This window comes from Aedes aegypti, chromosome 3 (assembly GCF_002204515.2).
Source record: "Aedes aegypti strain LVP_AGWG chromosome 3, AaegL5.0 Primary Assembly, whole genome shotgun sequence".
Taxonomy (NCBI): Eukaryota; Metazoa; Arthropoda; class Insecta; order Diptera; family Culicidae; genus Aedes; species Aedes aegypti.
The window spans coordinates 194,394,658-194,416,356 of NC_035109.1; the positions used below are offsets into that span (position 1 = coordinate 194,394,658).

Below are 21,699 nucleotides of genomic sequence, written 5' to 3' on the forward strand. Positions count from 1 at the left end.
AGGATCGACCTGCCCTTGATATTATCGAATAGAAGGTGCGATGGATTGCGATCTGGATAGATGGTCGAAGATGGATTGCGAATAAAGGAGTGTATCGAAAAGTAGTCGCAAACATTTAAAACGGTATATCTCAGAGCATAGCTTATCTTTTCAAAAGCTTTTTTCACGCAAATGTTCATCATGTCATCAAGTTTTGTTTCACCTAAAAAAATATTGAATAATATGCAGTCTTAATACAAATACAACAAGATTTATAAACCATAGAAAAAAAATCTTGCACAAAATTACATTTTTGAAGTGTTTTCTGAAGATTCGATGATTTGTATTGAACACAATTTATATAAAACTAAATAGGATGAAAAGCTTATTCTATAAGAAAATATGTTTACTTCATACAGCACGTGAAAAGGATTTCAAAAAAATAAATTATTGCTCTAAGAAAGCTCAGTTATTGGTCGGTTTTTGAAAGTCACTTTTGTATAATCAACTTTTGAAGCTCTGTCATATACAGTGCTAATTAAATAGAGTACCATTTATTGCTTACGTTACTTAATAAATATGCAAATAAACTTTTCTAATCAAAAACAAATTTTTAATTCGTTCCAATCGCTTGATATCACCATTAACATATAGAAAGAAAAAAAATCAAAAAACAAGGTCCTTAAAAATCGACTTTTTTTTATTTTTGTATTTGCTCTCAAATGCTTGTTTATGTATTTTTCAATATATTTCTTATACCATGTCTTGAGAGTTGTGGCACAAAATATATTAGCATAAACAAAAAACATTTTTTCTTAAAATTTGACACATTTTTTAACACATCAATTTTTTCAGAGGTGTGCAAGATTTTCATCGTCATCTGTTAGTAATTTGAAAAATTATCATACAAAACGCCACTTTATAGAAACAATATCACCGCATCAGAATTTTTAAAAACATTTTGAAGTATTTCTGATCAAAAAATTGTTTGTGGGTTCAACCCAATATTTTTGAGACGGTTTTGAATGTTTGCGACTACTTTTCGATACACTCCTTAGGATGGAACGTAGAGAAAACGAATGTACCATGAATTGCACCAGCTGCTCGCAAAAATTAGGAGGTTGCGGTAGGCCGGGCATGTCACCAGAATGCCGGATAACAACCCGGTTCTCGCAAACAGTCTGACTGGCACAAGACGACGTTGTGTGCAGCGAGCCTTAGCCTGACTGGTACGATAAGTAAGAAAATCTAGAGATGACAGTGGGAACTCCGGGATGCTTAAGGGAATTTATAGAAGCTTAATGAAATCCATATGCTAATAAAATCAGATTTGTCCAAGGGAGTCTAGGGGTGTCGATTCTAGACAAGCTAGATAGGAGGTCAACTCTATGGCCAAATAGTGCACAATACGATATAAGTTTGGCAACATCAATTGTCAGCTAGATAAAAAAAGACTATTCGTTGGTTCCGACTGTTGAAAATAACAGTCGGAACCAACGAATAGTCTTGCTGGAAAACCTTGAACAAAGGAACATCTATTGTTCCAAGTGTCCAAGTATAGAGCAGAAATGTGATTGTTGGGAGACCAATTAATCTCAATATTCTTGAGGAGGTGGAACGATTGTGCGAAACACCATTTGCGAAAGGCAAAGAACAATTGGTGGTGTGAATGATGTCTAAATCAATCCGGAGATGTTGAAGCTAATCAAGAGATATGGATTCAATGAGCCCACATAAGCCAAAAGGAAATTCAAAGCCCGATGAAAACCCAGATATGTCGAAAGGCAAAATATCGAGATGTGCAGAAGAGAATCAAGAGAAAGCAAGCCGAAGAAAATCCAGATTGAAAATAAAGCGCTGAAACAAATTTATGGATTCATGGCTCCAGAGATGCTAAAGGGAATTCTGAAAGCAATCTGGAAGCGATGAAAGGGGTCAATAGATGAAAAAAGAATACCAAGTATTCTGAAAAAAAAAACTGACCAGAGGATTACCCCTCTAGGGTAGAAGCACCGGTTTTGGCCATACGCCAGTTGTAGCCATATTGGATTATACACCGTTTTACATAGCCAATCAGCATAAAACCTGTTGAGTTCAGTAGATCACATTTACATGATAGAGCTACATTCATTTACTCGTCCAAATTGATTCAAAACATAAGAAAAACAATTAATTTTCCTTACAATTTTAACTCCTATACACCTAATTTGGCCACTCTCATGAGAAATCAATGCAATTGGCCAATTTGGGAACCGAAGTTAAATCTTTAGCCGAAACTGGTTCCGTTGGCCTATATTGACCAACGAGATTTTCAAAGCGAAAATATGGTTTTAGCTCAGTTTTGATATTTTACACACATAATATGGATTGAAAGCTTGCATTTGACATATTTGTAGTATAATTACGGCTTCCTATTGAATTTGTATTGACATTTTTTCTAAGTCTGGCCAAAACCGGTGCTTTCACCCTACATCATTTAATAAAAAAATCAAACCTCGATAACTTTTTTGTTTCTCGATATTTTTGCACCATTTTTTCACAAGTTCTCAAAAATCTATTCTAGTTCAAGAATCCATGTCGATATCTGTCATTGGTCTGGTTTTAAAGATATTCGGATGTTCCTTGGGGAACCGATATTCTTCATATAAAATGTCTTTGGTGGTCTTTTGCTTCATCCAAGCTACGCGTAGGCCCCCCAAAAAATCGGAATATCTTAGGATCCAGTTGACCAATGATCAACGTCGTCACAGATTCTTCAACTAGAAGAGTTTTTCGAGAATTTGTGAAAAAATGGTGTAAAAATATCGCGAAACAAAAAAGCTATAAAGATTTGAATATTTGTATTGCGGTAACAAATGAAGCTGCCGGTAGAGGGGTTAATTATAACAAAATTTGCAACAAATAATTGATTTTGTTTTTTTTTTGTTAAAAGCACTTTAGTTTGGTGGCGGGGTGCTAAAAAACGCCCGAGACTGACAAAATTCCGTCTACGCAGATTTCGCTCTGGGGCGTATCAGCTAGAAGGGATGGCGAATCGATGTCCCCTTGAAGTAACTTGGCTACAAAAGCGTTTTGCGATACACAACGTCTGTTCTTCAAAGTATCAATCCCCAATAAACGACAGCGGTCTTCGTAAGGAGGCAGGTTACTGTGATCACGCCTAGGAAGATTTCTAAGGGAGTGGCTCTGAACAGATTCAATTCGGGTAATCCAGCTGGTGTGGAACGAACACCACACAATCGCATCAAATTCCAGAATCGAACGAACTAGAGCGCAATAGAGGGATCTCAGACACAGCGGGTCGCTGAAACCTTCTGTTACCTTCAGAACAAAACCAAGCTGTTTGTTTGCTCTCGAAACGATGTCATTGAAGTGGTAGTTGAACGTGAATTCTTCGTCTAACCAAACGCCCAAATCACGGACACGTTGTACTCGTTCAAGCGCTGCACCAGATAGCGTGTATTGGAAACGAATAAGGTTCCGCTTTCGGTTAAACGATATAACTTGGCATTTATCAATGCTCAACGTCATGCAGTTTCGTAAACACCACGCTTCGAAAGCATTCAACAATCTCTGAAGGTGATGGCAGTCATACAAGGAGTCGACGATCATATAGACTTTTGTATCATCGGCGTAGGAGAGTCTGGTCCCGGGCGGTAAGTCCAGATACACTGCATCCACCTGTTTACCAGCATCGATCGCTCGTATGCATTGCGTTGAAAACTCAACGAGGTTAGTAGCGACCGACCTTTTCGGTAAGAAACCATGCTGATCACTGGAGATTTACTGTTTGCAGCTACTGAATAAGGAGTCGTTGATGATAATTTCAAATACCTTCGAGCAGACACATAGTGAAGTAATACCACGGTAATTACTCGCATTACGTTTGTCACCTTTTTTTAAGAATTGGAAATAGGAATGATATTTTCCAACTTCGTGGGAATACTCGGCATCCAAGCTTCACCAAAGATATAAGCTACGCTGAGCATCTTTTTAGTAGCGCTGGCGGTATCCCGTCTGGTCCAGGAGTGTAGGAAGACTTCAGCTTGGTTATCGCTCTTGCTACTTCCCGTTCAGAGATTTTAAACATTTCAGAGCTGAAGACATCACGAGTAGTATCATCCAATGCAACATGAACTTGCGATGGCGCAGCAACGATATTGTTGAAAGCACGTTGGAACTGTGCTGCGAAGAGTTCGCATTTGTCGCTGGCGCAGTCGGCTGACTGCTCGTCTAGGTACATCGATGTCGGTAGGCCGTTTTCTTTCCTTTTCGAGTTTATGTACGACCAAAATTGTTTTGGGTTCGTACGAAGGTTCTGTTCAGTTCTTCGTTTATAGTGAGCATACAGTGAAGCATTATAATTCCTGTACTCACGACTTGCGTCATTGAATGCCAATTTTGTATGTTGCGATCGATTATTGCAATAGCACCGAAGGGCAGCAGAACGTCGGCGCCTAAGCAGACGTAATTGACTGTTAGACCAAGGCGGTTTGCTGGGCGGGCGACGCGGTGGAACATTATTCGTGACTGCTTGGAGCACAGAATTCGTGAAGAAATCAACAGCTTCATCAATATCAGGGATCGAATCCAGATGGTTCCAGTCAACATACATTAATGCGGCATTTAATAACTCAAAATAAGCTTTTCGGAAGTTAAATCCAGTGTAGTCTTGTGACATCTCGTATGTAACTGGCAACGGGCACAAGACTATCAACTCAATAGCAGGATGATGATCATCAAGTGTCGTGAATGCTTCGGCGGCTGCAAGAAGGGTGAAATTAGGCAACACAGTATCACAGACGAGGAAGCAAAACCCATCCAAAAGTGCAGAACTCGCTGGGCACATACGAGAGCGATCTAGATCGATAGAGAGACGTTTGTCCGCTTCAGCAGCCCAGTAGATGTCTGACTGATTATAATCACCAAACTGAAGAATAAAGTTGTTTTTTGAGAGGTTTTTGTGAACGGCTGCGATTGACTCAATATGACAACGAATAACATCCGCATCGTTCTTCATGTCAGGTGGTAGGTAAAATACCCAAATGCTCACATTTCTGTCAGGCAACAGGATCTTAACCCAAAGTTGTTCAAGCTGGACATTGACGGGTGTAGGGTCCAAATAGCAATTGAATTGCGAAGAAACAGCTATCAAGACTCCACCACCTCTCGATTTATTGCTGTTTAGAGAGCTGCGATCTGTCCTGAACACGGAGTAGTGACTCCCAAATAGCTAAGCTGATAATATGCGGTGGTCTAGCCAGGTTTCGGTTAAAACAATCACATCATAATGCAGCTCGGTAATGGATATACCAATCTTATTAAGTTTTCTCCATTTAATCCTTTTAGCTCAGGCCTGCCCAACCTTTTTGGCTCTTTTCTGACATGAACATGAGGTAGAAATTTCTCGGATCAGACTATATATAAAAAAGAGCCAAAAAGGTTGGGCAGGCCTGATTTAGCTCCGTTAAATGTGTTTTTTCTTCATTTTTGCAACCAATAAAACACATTATCACTGAACATAAATGACGATATGGATATCAGAACTAAAAAAAATCCGAAAACAGTGATAATCATTTAAAAAATATAGAACGTTCATGTGCTTTAAAATTCTAATGATTTCCTCCTATTTTCCTGGCCTTCAATAAATCGCTAATGATATTAATTAGATGTACGCTACCTGTCGAGAGCATGTGAAGGGTCTACGTTCCAAATAAATAATGAGCGCTAACGTATCACCGTTCGACGAACAGCGAGGACATAATCAGCAGCAGTGCAACGATAAACCCACTGATTACAATTAACAAAACTGATTACCTTTCGTTCTAGGCAGCCGAATTGGTAGATGAAATTTGCCAACAATTACGGTAGCGGTCATGGCGATTTTAAAATCCGAAAATGTATTAGAAATTTATATGATAAAACGTGAACCTGATATTATGCAAATGACAACATAATTTGGCATAAATCACACCGAAAAATTCGGTAATTGTCGTGTAAAACCTATGCAGTTCCATTAAAAACTTCGAACATATTTCAGATGTTCCCCCAATTGGATGAAGATCCTTCGATACTTTTTACTTTTAATAGTTTCAGTATTTCAAACATATCACTAAACTACTCGACCAGTGCATTATAACAAAATTGTATTTGAATTATATATAAAAAAATGTAAATAAAAAAAAGCGTTTTATTTTTGTTACAAGCACTATGAGTTGTTGGAGGGAATAAAAAAAAACTTAATCATTTTGCTCAGATTATGAATATGGTATTATACGTTTTTTATTGAGCGTGGCGAGAAAAAATCTCGAACAGAATATCTTTAAAAAAAAAATAAATTATTTATGGCCAAGCAAATGGTTATAACAAAATCTTCGGAATAGTAATAGTGGTAGAATACTTATAAGTAAATGAAAATTGAACTTAGTACTATGCCATTAGATTTGTATATTTGTATATTTTGACAGACACATCCAGATTCATTGAGCAACTGGTTATCATTCAATTACACTGAAATTATTAATTATTTAGCCATGGAACGCAGAGTGTCAGATTGAGAAATACTGTTGGGTGTGTGATATGATACTATTCTCAGTAGTAGACTGATACGCAAAGCACCTTGGTAATGATGCGGTGGTATTTGAGGTTGGAGTTGTTTTTTTCCTTTCGTAGAATCCTGTGAGAGAAAATTACGTACCTGCAGCTGTTGTGGTCGTTGGTTTGGCCGTAGTTGTCGATGGCGTTACAGGCTCATATTGAATCGATTCGATGCAGTGCTGGAGCAGTTGCATCGATGCGGGAATGAAATTTGCCAGTAATTTCGGGGGTGGTGTCGATCTGTATGGTTCTGGCGTACCGGGAACTGGAGCGCTCTGGAAATCAGATTCCACTGTCTGGTGGGTGGACAAATGAGGTGAAAAGAAATCATTGGGGATGATCCTGCTTGTTCACTATTGTATTTTGCAATATATCGGTTTGCAACTGAAATCGATAGTCAACATGATGCATTTGGAAAATCAGTTTGGGTTGTGTGCATTGAAGACCATCTATAGTAGTTTACGCAACAAGTTGCGGAATGATGATTTTTACAGCACGAGTCGTACAATTATTTAACGAGGCTTGTCGAGTTGAATAATTACGACGAGTGATGTAAAAATCGAGTTCTGCAACGAGTTGCGTACAACATTTTTTGCAATATCGTAGAAGACCACTTGAGGGTTTCAGAAATCATATCGAAATGCATTCACCATTATTTTACAATTTCTTCAAAATTGTAGTGTAATGATTCATTACGCAACGCAAAACAGTTGCGTAATGCGAAAGCGTTGCGAAATGAATCACTGATTTCAGTTGCGTATTGACTATTGCCGCACTGTATATTCCAGTGCAGGAAAGTAGGCCGTTTCATGACACATTAGAGTTTATTAGTTCAACATCTTTGGCGGAAGCCACACAGACTGCTTAAATATTCTAAAAGCGTGATGAAAAACAGCCTATTACGATGAGAAATTTAAAAAAGATTTTGATTTTGATTTTTCATCTGAACAATTGCAACAAATGATTGATGTAATGTTCACAACCATAGCTATGGTTATGGTATGGTAGTCTAAAATGACACGACATTCATTAAAAAAAAATGTAAATTGATTACGATTCTCTAATTCTTATTATTATTACAGTATAGGACAAAACATGTGCAACTTTTGACGTAGAATTACGTCTTTCTTCTCTATACAGGAGTGAAATTGTAATTCCAAAATCAAGAGCGTTACGTTGGCATGAAATATTTTGAACGTTAATAACTTTTTGCTGGCTTAACGAAATTTCATGATTAGCACCTCAATCGAAAGACAAGACATCAAAGGTTCATGTCGTTTACTTACTGAATCTCACATACCTGTCCAAATAGTTTAATAACTGTTTTAAAAGAGAACGTTGATTTCAAGCATATCTATAAATAGGGGTGCTAGAGAAAAAATGACGTCATTTGCTTTTCACTCTCCGATTGGATCGCATCTCAGCAGGCAACATCGATAGCAAAGGACCCCCCCCCCCCCCCCGTTTGTCTTGCTTCGCTCAAATCAAACTGTCGAGCGAGCGAGAGAAGATGCCATCCGAAGCCAAAGCCATCACCGCTGCCGCCGCCAAGAAGACGAAGAAGAAGCAGTGCACCGGAGAATTTGCGGTCGAACTGTGAACACGGTCGGGTGAGTCACTCTCGCTTTGCGGTTCATCGCTTGTTTGCGTTCACCCAGTCATCGTCATCGCTGCCGCCAATTTCATCGGCCGAGTAGCTGTTCTCCCGCGCTTCAAGATTTCGACTCGTGATAATATTAGCATTGGTGGTCAAGAAGCAATACCGTTAGGAACAAATAACAGAAGCCCCCTGAGTTGCTGGTCCGAGAAGCAGCTAATCGAGCGTTGAACTAGTGAAATCGCTCAAGATTTCAAAAGAGAGCAACGTTTCCAGATTTTGACTTAAGCCCGGTGATCCACTACCCGTTGCTGTTGTGCGCCATCCACGCCACGAAACATTCAGCTGGTTCGTCGTATAAGCAAATAACTTGCTCAAATTTATACATTTCAGTTGAGGATTTCCCGTTTGACCATAACAATCAACTGATAACATCCCGCAGTGTGATTTATCTGTAAGAGAATCGAAGCTAACAAAGCCATCGGCCCTTTTCAGGGCCATCAAATTAGTGGAAAAGAGTTAACTGAGAAATATTTACGACTTTATTTATGACTTCTTATATTCCTAAATCAATTTCACAGCTTCATACAAAATTTAATTTGTCATGAATAATTTATGACTCATTGAGTCAGACTCAACAATTTGTGACCGTATTCGCGGGCGCTGCTGCAGTGCCGTCGAGGTGAGTGCTCAACATTTCACAACGATTGTGAAATAGAGTGGCATTTCCAACAGCGTCTTTGATGTCAGCGTCATATTTTATAGGAACACTTCGATTAGCAAAATTATCACATGTAACAAAATTGCGACATATTCAGAATGCTTTTGAAAAGAAATTCTCATTGAACAAGTGTAGTAATTTTGGCACCCATGGATCAGAAATTTACCTTCATAATGAAGAAAACTATTGATTATCAATAGCTCGTATTGAATATTTAGTTAATTTCAACCCTTCCAACAGTTCATTTTCGACCAATTTCACACGCATTAGCATTCTCCACAATTTTCAAGTATTTCTAAGCCCAACACATTATTGGCACATACCCATTTCCCAGATTGGTCGATCAGAAAGCGAAGAGCACAAAAGGGAGGAGCATCATCTGCTATTCTAAGGTTATAAAACAAACTTTCTTCGTCGGATTCAGTTTCAGTCCATTTCCGCTTTCGAGCTGGTAAGAGCTCCTCCGAACTTGCTTAGCGAGAAGTACCTCGCTGCTAGAAACCTGCTGAGCTGTTAACCTTCAAGCTGTCAATACAGCATCTGATTTGTGAAATTCAAGATTAAAAGATTGAGCTACGTTTCCAGATTTCAACTTTATCCCTGTGATCCGCTACCCTGTTGCTGTTGTGCACCCATGAAATATTCAGCTGGTTTGTCGTATAAACAGAGAACTTATTCACATATACACTTTCGTTGGGGTTTCCCTGTTTAACCATGGCAATCAACTGATAACATCCCGTAGTGCTATTCATCTGTGACAGCATCCATGCTCAATCGGCTTTTCAGGGCCAACAAACGTTGTTAAAAGGGGTTTATTGAATAATGTTTCCTAATTTATCTATCATGATCTAAATCTAGCGGTATTGTACAAAACTTGATTTGGTTCACATAATTTATCCCACACAATTTCATGAAATTTGAGAATTTACTCGTGGACGCCGCGCCGTCGGACCGTAATAACATCATAGTACTCAGCATTGTATGGCATTTCTAAATTCTTGAGTACGGAAATTGGGAAATGTATTGAAATTGCAACAGATTCGTTAATACTGTTCACTATACTGATTCTTGACCAAATGTAATAAGCATCTATTGATCTGAAATTTTTCTACATGTAAGTTTCAATGAAGAAATGCATTGCAAATGTCAAATTATATAAAGCAGAGCATTCATATTGACGCTTGTACTGGGTTTCGAATTCCGATTTCCATAACTTTTACGAATCAGAATATTTATCAGAAATATTTAAAATTTGCTCCAATGCAAAACATTCGTGTTTTTGCATTTATTGTAAACTATTGAAATAATGTTTTATTGTTCATCCGAACGCGTCCATGAATTTTCAAAGATATGTGAATCCCTAATCAAGACATCAACTTTATATACCTTATGTCCCAGATTGATCGATCAGAAGAAGGCGAAGAATAAGGAAGGGAGGAACATCGTCTGCTATTCAAATTGTGTAAAACATACACACTAAGCTCTTACGGTGAATTTTACCGTAATCCCAACAGTTCGGTGAAATAAAACACCGTAATTCCGTCGAAATTTCACGGATTCCGGTGATTTTTCACCGAATACTGTAAAAAATTACCGTACTCCGTTAATTTATTTCACCGAACTGTTCAGCTGTTGAGATTTTACAGGAATCCGTAAAATAATTTAAGTGTGTACTACTTTCGACTGATTCGGTTCATTTCATTGAAACTTTCGAGCTAGTAAGAGCTCCTCGTGAAAGTTGCAGCATCGGTACAGTTAAGATACAATCCCGTTAGGCACCACTACAAGAAGCCTCATGATCGGCTGATCTGAAAAGCTGCCAATCTTCTGGTATGTGCAATTGCTCAAGACTGAGCTACGTTTCCAGATTTCGACTTAATCCCTGTGGTTGTCATATAGTCTACTTCCCAGATCAGAAAGCGAAGAAATAGGCTAAGGCACCGTCCACAAATTACGTAACGCTCTTGATGGAGGGGGGAGTAGGCTCAAGCGTTACGGCTCATACACAAATTTTCACACAAAAAGCGTTACGGAGGGGAGAGAGGGGGCCAAAAATTTTCAATTTTAGCGTTACATAATAAATGGATGCCGCCTAAATAGGAAATAAGCTATATGAAATTCATGTCTTGGCAAGGGATCTACAAGATAGCATCATGCTGTTATTGCATCCCGACGGCACTGCAGCATCTTCCTCGGAAACATCCTCAAATTAACGTATTGTCGATTATTCGTAATAAATCAGATATTGTATGATGCTACGAGATGGATTAAGAGATTATAGCAAGTATGTGGTAAACATTTTAGGAAATATTGCACAAATAACTCTTTAGAACACATTTGTTGGCTCTGAAAAGGGCCGATTGAATTGTTGAATTCGAGTCACACGGACACATTGATTGATTGGCGCACTGGTTGAAATCCTCCTCGCCCTATGAGGTTTGTGGTGGCGGCTTTTTCGGGGTCTTCTTCATCACGGCGATCTTTGAAACTTGAAGCGGTTTTGCTCAGGAATTGCCTTCTTTTTCTCCTCCTTCTTCTCAGATGTCAGCCACAATCACAGTTTAGGACTGCGAAGGCGGCCACAACCATCTCATTTTCCTGTGGACTGCTTCCCCTTTTTCTTCTTGGCGACGGCAGCGGTGATGGCTTTGGCTTCGGACGGCATCTTCTCTCTCTCGTACGACAGTTTCATTTGAGCGAAGCACGACACACGGGGGATCCTGAGAAGCACGCTTGGTCAGAGCAAGCCGATGTGTTGCCTGCTGAGATGCGATCAGCGGAGAGTGAAAAGCAAATGATGTCAACTTTTCTCTAGCACCCCTATTTATAGATTTGCTGGAAATCAACGTTCTCTTTTAAAACAGTTATTAAACTATTTGGACAGATATGTGGGATTCAGTAAGTAAACGACATGAACCTTTGATGTCTTGTCCTTCGATTGAGGTGCTAATCAAGGAATTTCGTTAATCCAGCAAAAAGTTATAAGCGTTCAAAATATTTCATGCCAACGTAACGCTCTGGGTTTAGAAATTCCAGTTTCACTCCTGTATAGAGAATTATTATTTTAGTATCAAACTGAGCGGCATAATCAAATGCAAACGCATTCAGTTTCCGGTGGTTAGTGCCTGTGCTTTTATTGTTCATAAGTCCCAAGGTGGAACTTTCCCCGAAGTCGTGTACGCCTATGACAAAAGCAAGGATCAGTAATTGGTATATGTTGGTTTGTCGCGGGTTACTTCACTGCATGAACTATTTTTGACAAACTCTACCAATTCTTTCAAGTTCCATCACGTCAAAGGTAACACTTCTCTCAAGGCAGCGTCTATAAATGACGTAGCATGTTTTGGCCAATTTTTGACACCCCCCCCCTCCCCTTCCATCGTAGCCTATTTTCCCATACCTAATACAAGGTTCATAGCAAAATCGTAGACTTCCCCCTCCCCTTTAAAATGATACGTCATTTATGGACGGTAACTAAGATGGTTGACTTGAGGAACGAGCTGCAGCGCTTGGGCAATCATCGATTATGGACGCTTGGAGACGAACTGCGTGGCATACTGGATCATAGTGACTCTGCCTGCACATTGATGAGTATCAATGTACAGAGCCTAAATGCTCATGCAATGGATATTGCTACAGACCAAATTCTGACCAGTGTAGAATTCCTTGCACTGAGTGAGATTTGGCTAGACGATCACTCCTCCGTCGACATTGCTGGCTTCAGCTGCATAATCAGTTCAAACGCTCCAGCGTGAGAGGTGGTGGTGTGGCGATTTACCAGAAGGATACGACCTTCAACATACTGTGCAAGATACGAAAATGTTCATGACCCGTAATTTATTCAATTATGTAAAACAAGATACTCCTATTGTGATCACCGGTTACTTTATTATTGACGTTTCCAAACAAGAAAATATTAAATATGTCTATTTCATAAATTTGAAGTTGGCAAATCGTCCAAATGAAGCGACCACATTAGGTGGTTCTTGTACGATTTAATGTTTATTAAAAATATAAGTGTAGAGTGCAGTCGATATTGTTCATACTTTTCGTACCATAGACCGATTATCACGATCAAAGCACCAGAGCTATCAAACATCTAATCTACTGGAGGAGTTTGGCGAACTATAGCTGGAGCCAGAACTGAAACCGGTCACCCAACCAAACAATACAAGGAAGTGACGACCAAAGAAACAAACTCAATCATCTGACACAACACTGGATTTTACCTGGAACAGCAAACACTGGTTCTCGGAATCACAGAACGACAAATGGTCCTTTTCAGGACCACCAAAATGAGTCCAAAAAGAGTTAATTTCTGAAAACTTCTTCCGATCAATAACAACACAAAGCTAGTATACTTACAAATTCATACACATGACAAATTATTAATAATCTTTCATTACGCTCATACTCAAACTTCACTATTATTCAAACATCATAATCAAATCAAATACTTTTTAAAGTATTTACTTTGAAATTTGAAATCCGAAACTCTGAAAAAGCTTCCAAACCAAATGACAGATCTCCCTTATTGAATACTCACGATCACAGTACCTATCATCTATCATCAAACATCCTATCACCTGCTGAAAGCTACCGCACTGTTGTAAGAGTCTGATCCAGAATTGATCGAAGTTGTGTCCATAGTAGTTCTACGTCAACCCCGCGGTAATGTAACAGACATTACCCACCCCAATTTTTTTTTTCGATTTACCATACAAAATAATCAACTTTAGAGGGTTCTATCTGAGTAGTTAATTGTCCAATTTAAATGAAATTTTCACAGTTCTTTAGAAATAACGTGAATTTCAACATTTATTTTTAGGTTATTTTTCGAATCACGAGTTCAAAAGCAGTAACTATTTGACTAAAGTGATTTTTTGTAAATATCTTCAGCAAAGTTGTAAATTTTTACAAGATGAACAAGTTTGCTGAACACAGTTTTTATGAAGGGCTATTAGATTTTGAGAAAAAAAGTTTTGAATTTTTCGTCAAAAACTTCGCTTTAGTTAAATTGTTATTACTTATAATCTAGTGATTGAAAAAATATGTTAAAAGTGTTTTTTCTGATGTTCTGTGAAAATTTCATTCAAATCAGTCCATTAATAACTAAGATTTAACTCATCAAAGTTGATTATTTTGTATGGAAAATCGAAAAAGTTGCAAATGGGTTGTCCAATACTGTAGATTACAGTATCGACCAAACATTTGTAACTTTTTCGATTTTCTGTACAAAATAACCAACTATGGTGAGCTAAATCTCAGTTATTTATGGACTGATTTGCAACAACCCAAGTAACCCACTATGGGAGGTTTCCATACAAACTAGCGGCCAAAAATATTTTTTCCATCTCATGTCGTATTTATGAGTTTTGTTATACAAATTTGATGTTTTAATTTCAAAAACAAGTTTTCGAGACTAACTTTTGAATAGGGTCTATAGCGAATTAATAAGTTTTGATACTAATGATGCATATAAGCCATTTATGCGATTAGCGTTGTGCGAACCATTATACATGTTAGAACTTACATAGAAATGATGATATAAATGATTTAGCGATATTTAGTTATTCTTTGAATTATTTTTTAGCTGTTTTTAATAGAAAATGGTTAAAAATATTGGGAAAATTCAAAAAGCCCTAAATTAAAAAAGTGCAAATTTGTGCAGCTAAATTTCTTCACGATCCTTAAGTTAACATCTCAAAGTACCCTTCGAAATAAATTTTAGCCTGGGACAACTTGGGACAAAAAAGTAAGGGATGTGTAAAGTTTCGATATAAAATCAAATATGTTTTTTTCAGTGCACTCTTCGCATTTTTCCGACCTAAAGAACGAATTTTTATTTCATTTTATTTTTCTAAAATAGTTTTTTAAATAAGCTTTGGGACAATGTATAAAGATCTGTATAAAATATAACGATTATGCAGTATATTGTATTCAATGTGTACCTTGTGTTTGCATTGAATTCTTCATTTTTCTTAAACACTCTAACTTTGACATACGGCATCAATTAAAATATAAAAGATCTTGCCCAGATATTCCAGGAATATCTTAATAGAAGTGTTTACTGTGGAATGATGTACATGAAAAACCTATAAGAACAAATAATATGATTGGCCACCTGATCGCCCATAGTGTAAACACAAGCATATAGGTATTACCGTATTTTAACTTTAATTCAACGAGTGTAATGCATCCTTGCTTTTATTCTACAATATGCGTGCATAATACTTTAATTATAATTTACGAATGCAATGTAGCATTGCTTTATGTACCAATGAAATGTGCATTGATGGGTGATATAAAATCACCGCTCATTGCTTCATTGCTCATCCTTCTCAATGCTTCATCGCAACAAAAACAGCAAGACTTCAATGCTGTATTTATCGTCAATCCTTCCCTCACTCAGGCAAATTGACTATAGAAATACTTAAATATCCCTTATGAAAATTCACCACAAGAAATCTGGTTGAAGTTCGTAGATTTGTCTTATAAGAAACCAGAATTTGAAAATAAAAATTGAACCGGAATTGAACCAAAAACCTTACGATTGATCATCATAGGTGATTTGACCGTTCAGATTGGCCAGGAGAAGGAGTTCACACCGACTATTGGAAATTTCAGCCCCCATCGGCTGACGAACGAGAACGGCCTACGAGTGATAGATTTTGCCGTCTTCAGGAAAATGGCCATTCGTTGCATCTAGTTTCAGCACAGCCTCCAGTATCGGTACACCTGGAGATCACCACAGCAGATGGAATCACAAATCGACCATTTTTTGATCGATGGACGGCACTTCTCCGATATAACCGACGTCAGAACCTATCGTGGCGCTAACATTGACTCTGGTCACTATCTAGTGATGGTGAAACTGCGCCCAAAACTATCCGTCTTCATCAATGTACGGTATCGACGCCCGCCTCGGTATAACCTAGCGCGACTGGCCCAACCGAACGTCGCCGCCGCATACGCGCAGAATCTCGAGGTAGCCTTGCCGGAAGAGGGCGAACTTGACGAGAGGCTGGAGGATTACTGGAGCACCATAAAAGCAGCCATCAACAACGCAACCGAGAGCATCGTCGGGTACGTGGAAAGGAGGACATGTAGCGATTGGTTCGACGAGGAATGCAGGCAGGTTTTGGAGGACAAGAATGCAATGCGGGCTGCAATGCTGCAGCAAGGAACGCGACAAAACGTGGAGCGATATAAAAGGAAACGAAAGCAGCAATTCCGGGACAAAAGTCGCCGCCTGGAAGAAGCAGAATGTGAAGAAATAGAGCAGCTGCATCGTTCACAAGAAACGCGAAAGTTCTAAGAGAAGCTTCACGCATCCCGAAAAGGCTTCGTACCGCGAGCCAAATGTGTAGGGATAAGGGTGGAAGCATCTTGACGGGCGGACGTGAGGTAATTGAAAAGTGGAAGTTCTACGATGAACACCCGAATGACACGAAGTATACATGCGCAGTGAGTCACGACAGCGGAGGAACCTATTCCCACATTGAGGGAAGTTAAGGATGCCATCAACCAGCTCAAAAACATCATGGCAGCTGGTAAGGATGGTATTGGAGCTGAACTCATCAAAATGGGCCCGGAGAGGTAGGCCGTCCGTCTGCACCGGCTGATTGCTGCCGGCTGAACAGCTGCCGGAGGTGTGGAAGCAAGGGGTCATATGCCGCATCTACAAGAAGGGCGACAAACTGGAATGTGAAAACTATCGGGCGATCACTATCCTGAATGCTGCCTACAAAGTACTATCCCAGATTATTTTCCATCGTCTATCACTAATAGCAAATGAGTTTGTGGGAATTGATAACTGGTTTCATCAACAGCCGCACAACGACGGACCAAATCTTCATTGTACGACAAATGTTCCAGAAATGCCGTGAATACCAAGTCCCACCCAACGCATCACTTGTACATCGATTTTAAAGCGGCTTATGATAACATCGACCGGAAAGAGCTATGGAAATCATGGACGAGTACAGCTTTTCCGGGAAGCTCACAAGACTAATGAGAGCAACGATGGACGGTGTGCAGAAAAGCATGCAGATTTCAAGCGACTTTGACAGAATGATGGACTTTCGTGCCTGTTGTCCAACATCGCGCTAGAAGGTGTCATGCAGAGAGTCGGATTCAATAACCGAGCTACTATTTCCACGACATCCAGCCAATTTGTTTGCTTCGCAGATGATATGGATATTGTCGGCAGAACGTTTGGAACGGTGGCAGACCTGTACACCCGCCTGAAACGTGAAACAACAAAAGTCGGCTTGGTGTTGAATGCGTCAAAAACAAAGTACATGCTGATAGGCGCAACCGAGCGTAGAGCCCGCATAGGAAGCAGTGTTACGATAGACGGAGATTCTTTTGAGATGGTTGATAAGTTCATTTTAAGAGTATCAAAAAATTACTATTTCTGCTCAACATATTCACTAGATTTATATTAAAAAGAACATGTTTTAACTTCAAAATTTGATTTATATGCAAACAGATTAGAAGCTAAGATTTCTTAAAGTTCATTTTAATTAAAATACATTTTAAGTGTAATCTCGAATTTCTAATACTACTCAAAAATGTTCTGTAGACTTCTGCAATCATAAATTTGAACTGTACCTAATCAAAACTTCATATTGCAACTTTAAACATGTCCAAATTCATTTCGAAAAAATGTCAAAAATGTCTCACTGAACAACATTGTAGAAGGAAGTTTTCAATTTATACGTTCATGTTAAAAAGTAAAACTGATCTAGATCAATTGCAAGTTATCTAGTGCAAAGCGATCAAAATGTAGTACAACTTATTCCAAAATACGTTGATGAAGATACCAAACCTCCAGCATGCATGTCCAGAGCACTAGAGGTTTCAGCTGTCGAAATAAAAGATCAACTCAAATTTGCCTCGTTGGGGATGCTCGAAATATATTTTAAACATGTGTTATTTTTCTTTTTTCTTATTATTCACGATTATTCGAATCCGAGAAACTCAAAATAATAACTTTTTCGGTGAAATTTGACATGATTCTCGAGCAGTTTCAGTGAAACAAAAAAAATATAGTTGGCTTAATTGCTCTAGGAGAAATTTGAACACCCCTAGGAATAGTTGTTTCAAATCGTGCACAACTCGCTGAGATGTAGCCGAAAATCTATTCAGATGTTTTTGATCCCGGGGCTCCGCGTAACTTTCTTGTTCGTGGGGCTCCTAGTATTAATGCATAAACTTTAGATATTCTGTGACTACACATTCCCAAAATATCATGTAATTTACATCTTTTGGGATGCACATAAAAGAAGTGAGCCGAATGACGTAAATTTGTGTCGAATTTTAAATACATCAATATCTGATTCGGGAGACGTCGACCACAGTTCAGTAAAATTCGTGTCTTTTATCGTGTAAAATTAATTTTTGTTCAATACTTTGTTTGTTTGTGTCGTTCCATCACTTACATCATGTGTAATAGTGTAATTTAGTCATAACCAGAACAAATTTAATTTTGTAAAGTAATATTCATTATTTTTAAGAGTGTATTTTTATTTCTTATTAAATGTAATAATCATCACAAAATATATTTTGATGATTATTACATTTGTTTACCGTATAAAAGCTGTTAATTGAGAGGAAGTAATAATGCAAATTTATTTTTGAATCGTAATGAATCGTAAGTACTAGGCGAGTCGAAATTTCAAATCTCTCTCGGAGTGACATACAAATCAAACAAAGATATAATTCAGCGTCCAGTAGTACGCCTCCACCAATATCGAATACTGCATCGAATACATACAACCACAATTGAGTTGAGCCAAATAACCATTGAGATCACAAACTTTCTATCGAATACGATCCACCCTAAGGCATGGTAAATGCCGCAAGCGAAAGTAATTTCGCAAAGAATTTAAAACTGCCGATTTGCATAGCGATTGTCGGTTATCGAAGGAGATTCGTCGATGACTATCGCATCGTAATATGTACGACTATAAAAAATTCACTTTCTTCTGACCTTGACTCGTTTCAAATTATGTCATGAGCAGTGAATCAAATTGTCATCAAAACAGACGAAAAACAGACAACAAAGCAAGCTCGCTCACAACCGTTTATCCCAAGTGTTGCGGATAAGGATACAATCAAAAGCAAAATTGTCATGACAATTACAGAGCGCAACATTGTTGCAGGCTTTTCAACTCGTGATTAATCAGTTATATTAAACACAAAACCAAATTTGTTTTATGGTTGCTGTTCGATAATTTGTCAATGTTTACCAACACGGAGAAAGTTCTCGAAAATTGCAATGTGAAGCCCAGAAAATCGCTGCGCACGTGGTGATCGATCATTGTCATATTCTGTTCAAGTGATGATAAACTGATGTTGTAGAACGAAATTGTTGCAACAAGAATAGGAGATGACAATGTCTTTGTTGCTGCGTGTTGGGTGACAATTGATTCACTGGTCATGAGTATTTCGACGAGTCTGTTTTGGGACCGTTACACTGATATACTTACATTGATGATTGCTAAAATACCAACGAAAATCAGTAACGTACATCTTGTCATAACTTTCGTAACACTTTCTTTATGTGAAACTTGATCTGATCTTCAACTTCAAATGAACTCTGATTCACTTTGCACAAAAGAAAAAAAAAACACACTTTTGATTTCTGATACGGATAATCGAACTTGATCGATACACTTGCTGTCGGTGGCGATGTCTCATGTATCAATGCGGCTACTTATATTTTCTTTTGTCTCAAATGGCAATGCTATGAGCAACATAAACACATTTACAGAGAGCTCGTTTGAACTGGTAGAAGCACTGAGAGTGACACGCGTAAATACTATCGAAAGCTTCGGAGAGTGATGGTTTCACGCTTTCGCTTATATTAAAGTCCCAATTCCTAATGAGCTCTGTAATGTCACTGACATATAGACTTGTTTCTTCTGCATCTTTTGCGTTCCCAGGGCTTTTGGTGTTGGTGGTAGCATTTGTGAAGATTGGCTCTGTTTATCACTCGAACAGGTTCAGCGGATTGCGAATATCTTAAGACTATTTTTCATCTTATTATTGATCTTGAATAAGCGCTTTGTTGACAGTGGGTTGGTAAGAAAATAAGATCGTCTAAAAATAAAAAAAAAAATGTATTGTGATTCATCAAGTAGATTGATTTGTTTGATACCTCTATTTTTTCTAGTTTGCATGGAAATCAACAGCTGACTGTTGTCGTTCTCATTTAATTTGATAGTTTCTACAAACTAATTTGAGTGTTGGGAATTTAAATATTCAATTTGAAACACATGAAATTCAGCTTTATAAATTTATGGTGAATTATTATTCAAATTAACATGTTTGTTTTTTGAAAAGCGTAAATAATTGTTTATTTTGTTTCAAAACATTGAAAATTAAATTAAAATGTTTATTTTGAACATGAACAAAAATATTATATTTATCAATATTTTAGAAAAAAATCTCGAATGAAAATAATATTTTATAAAACATTATTGTAATATTATACGAGATAGCTACGATTGCTTAAGAGAAAATATAAATTTTTCAGTCTCATTCGATGCTGTAATTAATATACCATAAAACTTGCCACCAAATATATCACATCTATTTCGTCATAACCGTTTTTAATTATGATAATCTCTTACAAATGTTAATCACGTGGAGAAAAATTCAAGCCAACAAATCTTGTTATCATTTTTTAAACATCCATTAATTTCGCGATGGGACAAATATCATCAGTGACTTCCTCAGGTGTGGTCTGCGGCAGACTGTTTATTTTTACTCGATCATTTCTCTCTTCTCGTGCCTCAATAACCGGTCGTTGGCCGTTCGTTATAATGCCAATCTTCTTCATGTGAAGCCACGGTACAGTCTGGAGTATGAGGAATGATGAAGACATATCATCTCGTCCCAACGCGACTGTGCTCTCAGAATAAAAAAAAAACTTTAGCATTGAGCGTCAGCATGTATGTTTTAACAAATTGGTCAAATTTTCGTATCTTTGAAATGAAAGAGTTTTAACCTTTCGGTTGTCGCTCGTATTTTTGTACCGCGAGTAGTCACGCGTTGTACTTTGTAAAACACCCTTGGCTTTTCATGTTCAACATGAAATATCTCGCGATCTAGATTAAATAAAGAAAATATGTTCAACAATGTTCTTTAGGATATCCATGGCTGACATGCGGTGATTATTCGGTTTCGGAATTACGCCACCAGGCAGCGCTAGTGTGCATGAAAGTTTTGTTTTGCAAATATATCTGGAGCCTGACCACTTAGAAAGATGGCGGTCTTTCTCATTCATGGACCCGTGGAAGTGTGAGGTAGGAACTTGTAAAGACCAGAGCTGTGTTGGTCGCCCCTTCCTGATTGTCGACTCACCGTTTTGCAGTCCATTATATCTAAACTTAAGTTTAAGTATTATTTTGCATGCTTGGTGGATAAGATCAAGAATAAATTTGATAGGGCAATTCGCTTAATGTTGAACGGCTAAAAACGTCGCCTATTGTTGAACAACTAGATACATAATTTGATCCTTGAAACGTAATTTTTGTTACGCTGTGCAATTCAACAAAGGAGCTTGTGGTAAATTAGTTACTGGGCCCGACTATACTCCGCTTCTCATGATACTCTACCGTTTAAATGTTCGTTAAAAATTCTTAAAATATTCTCAAACTTCAAACAGGTAAAGCTGTTTGATACGCAACAAACTCTTATATTTTCTTAATAACAGAGACAGGTCGTTATGACATACTGAATTATGTAGAGGTTATCGTCATATCAAAATATGTATCCATAAATATGTTAATAT

The 21,699-nt window shown here is 38.0% G+C and overlaps 1 protein-coding gene across 2 annotated transcripts in view; it reads right to left on the reverse strand.

Annotated features, from left to right (window-relative positions):
- Positions 1-19,798, reverse strand: part of LOC5575383 — a 77,375-nt gene extending 57,577 nt beyond the window's left edge. Inside the window, exons 1-2 of one of the 2 annotated variants that reach the window (XM_021850017.1) lie at positions 19,391-19,798; positions 6,677-6,872 (exon numbers count right to left, since the gene is read on the reverse strand). In XM_021850017.1, the coding sequence (XP_021705709.1) occupies positions 6,677-6,872; positions 19,391-19,441 (247 nt within the window). In that variant the 5' untranslated portion in view covers positions 19,442-19,798. The remainder of the gene's footprint in view (positions 1-6,676; positions 6,873-19,390) is intronic. The other variant, XM_021850018.1, reaches the window with a different exon arrangement.
- Between the last annotated feature and the right edge of the window lie 1,901 nt (positions 19,799-21,699).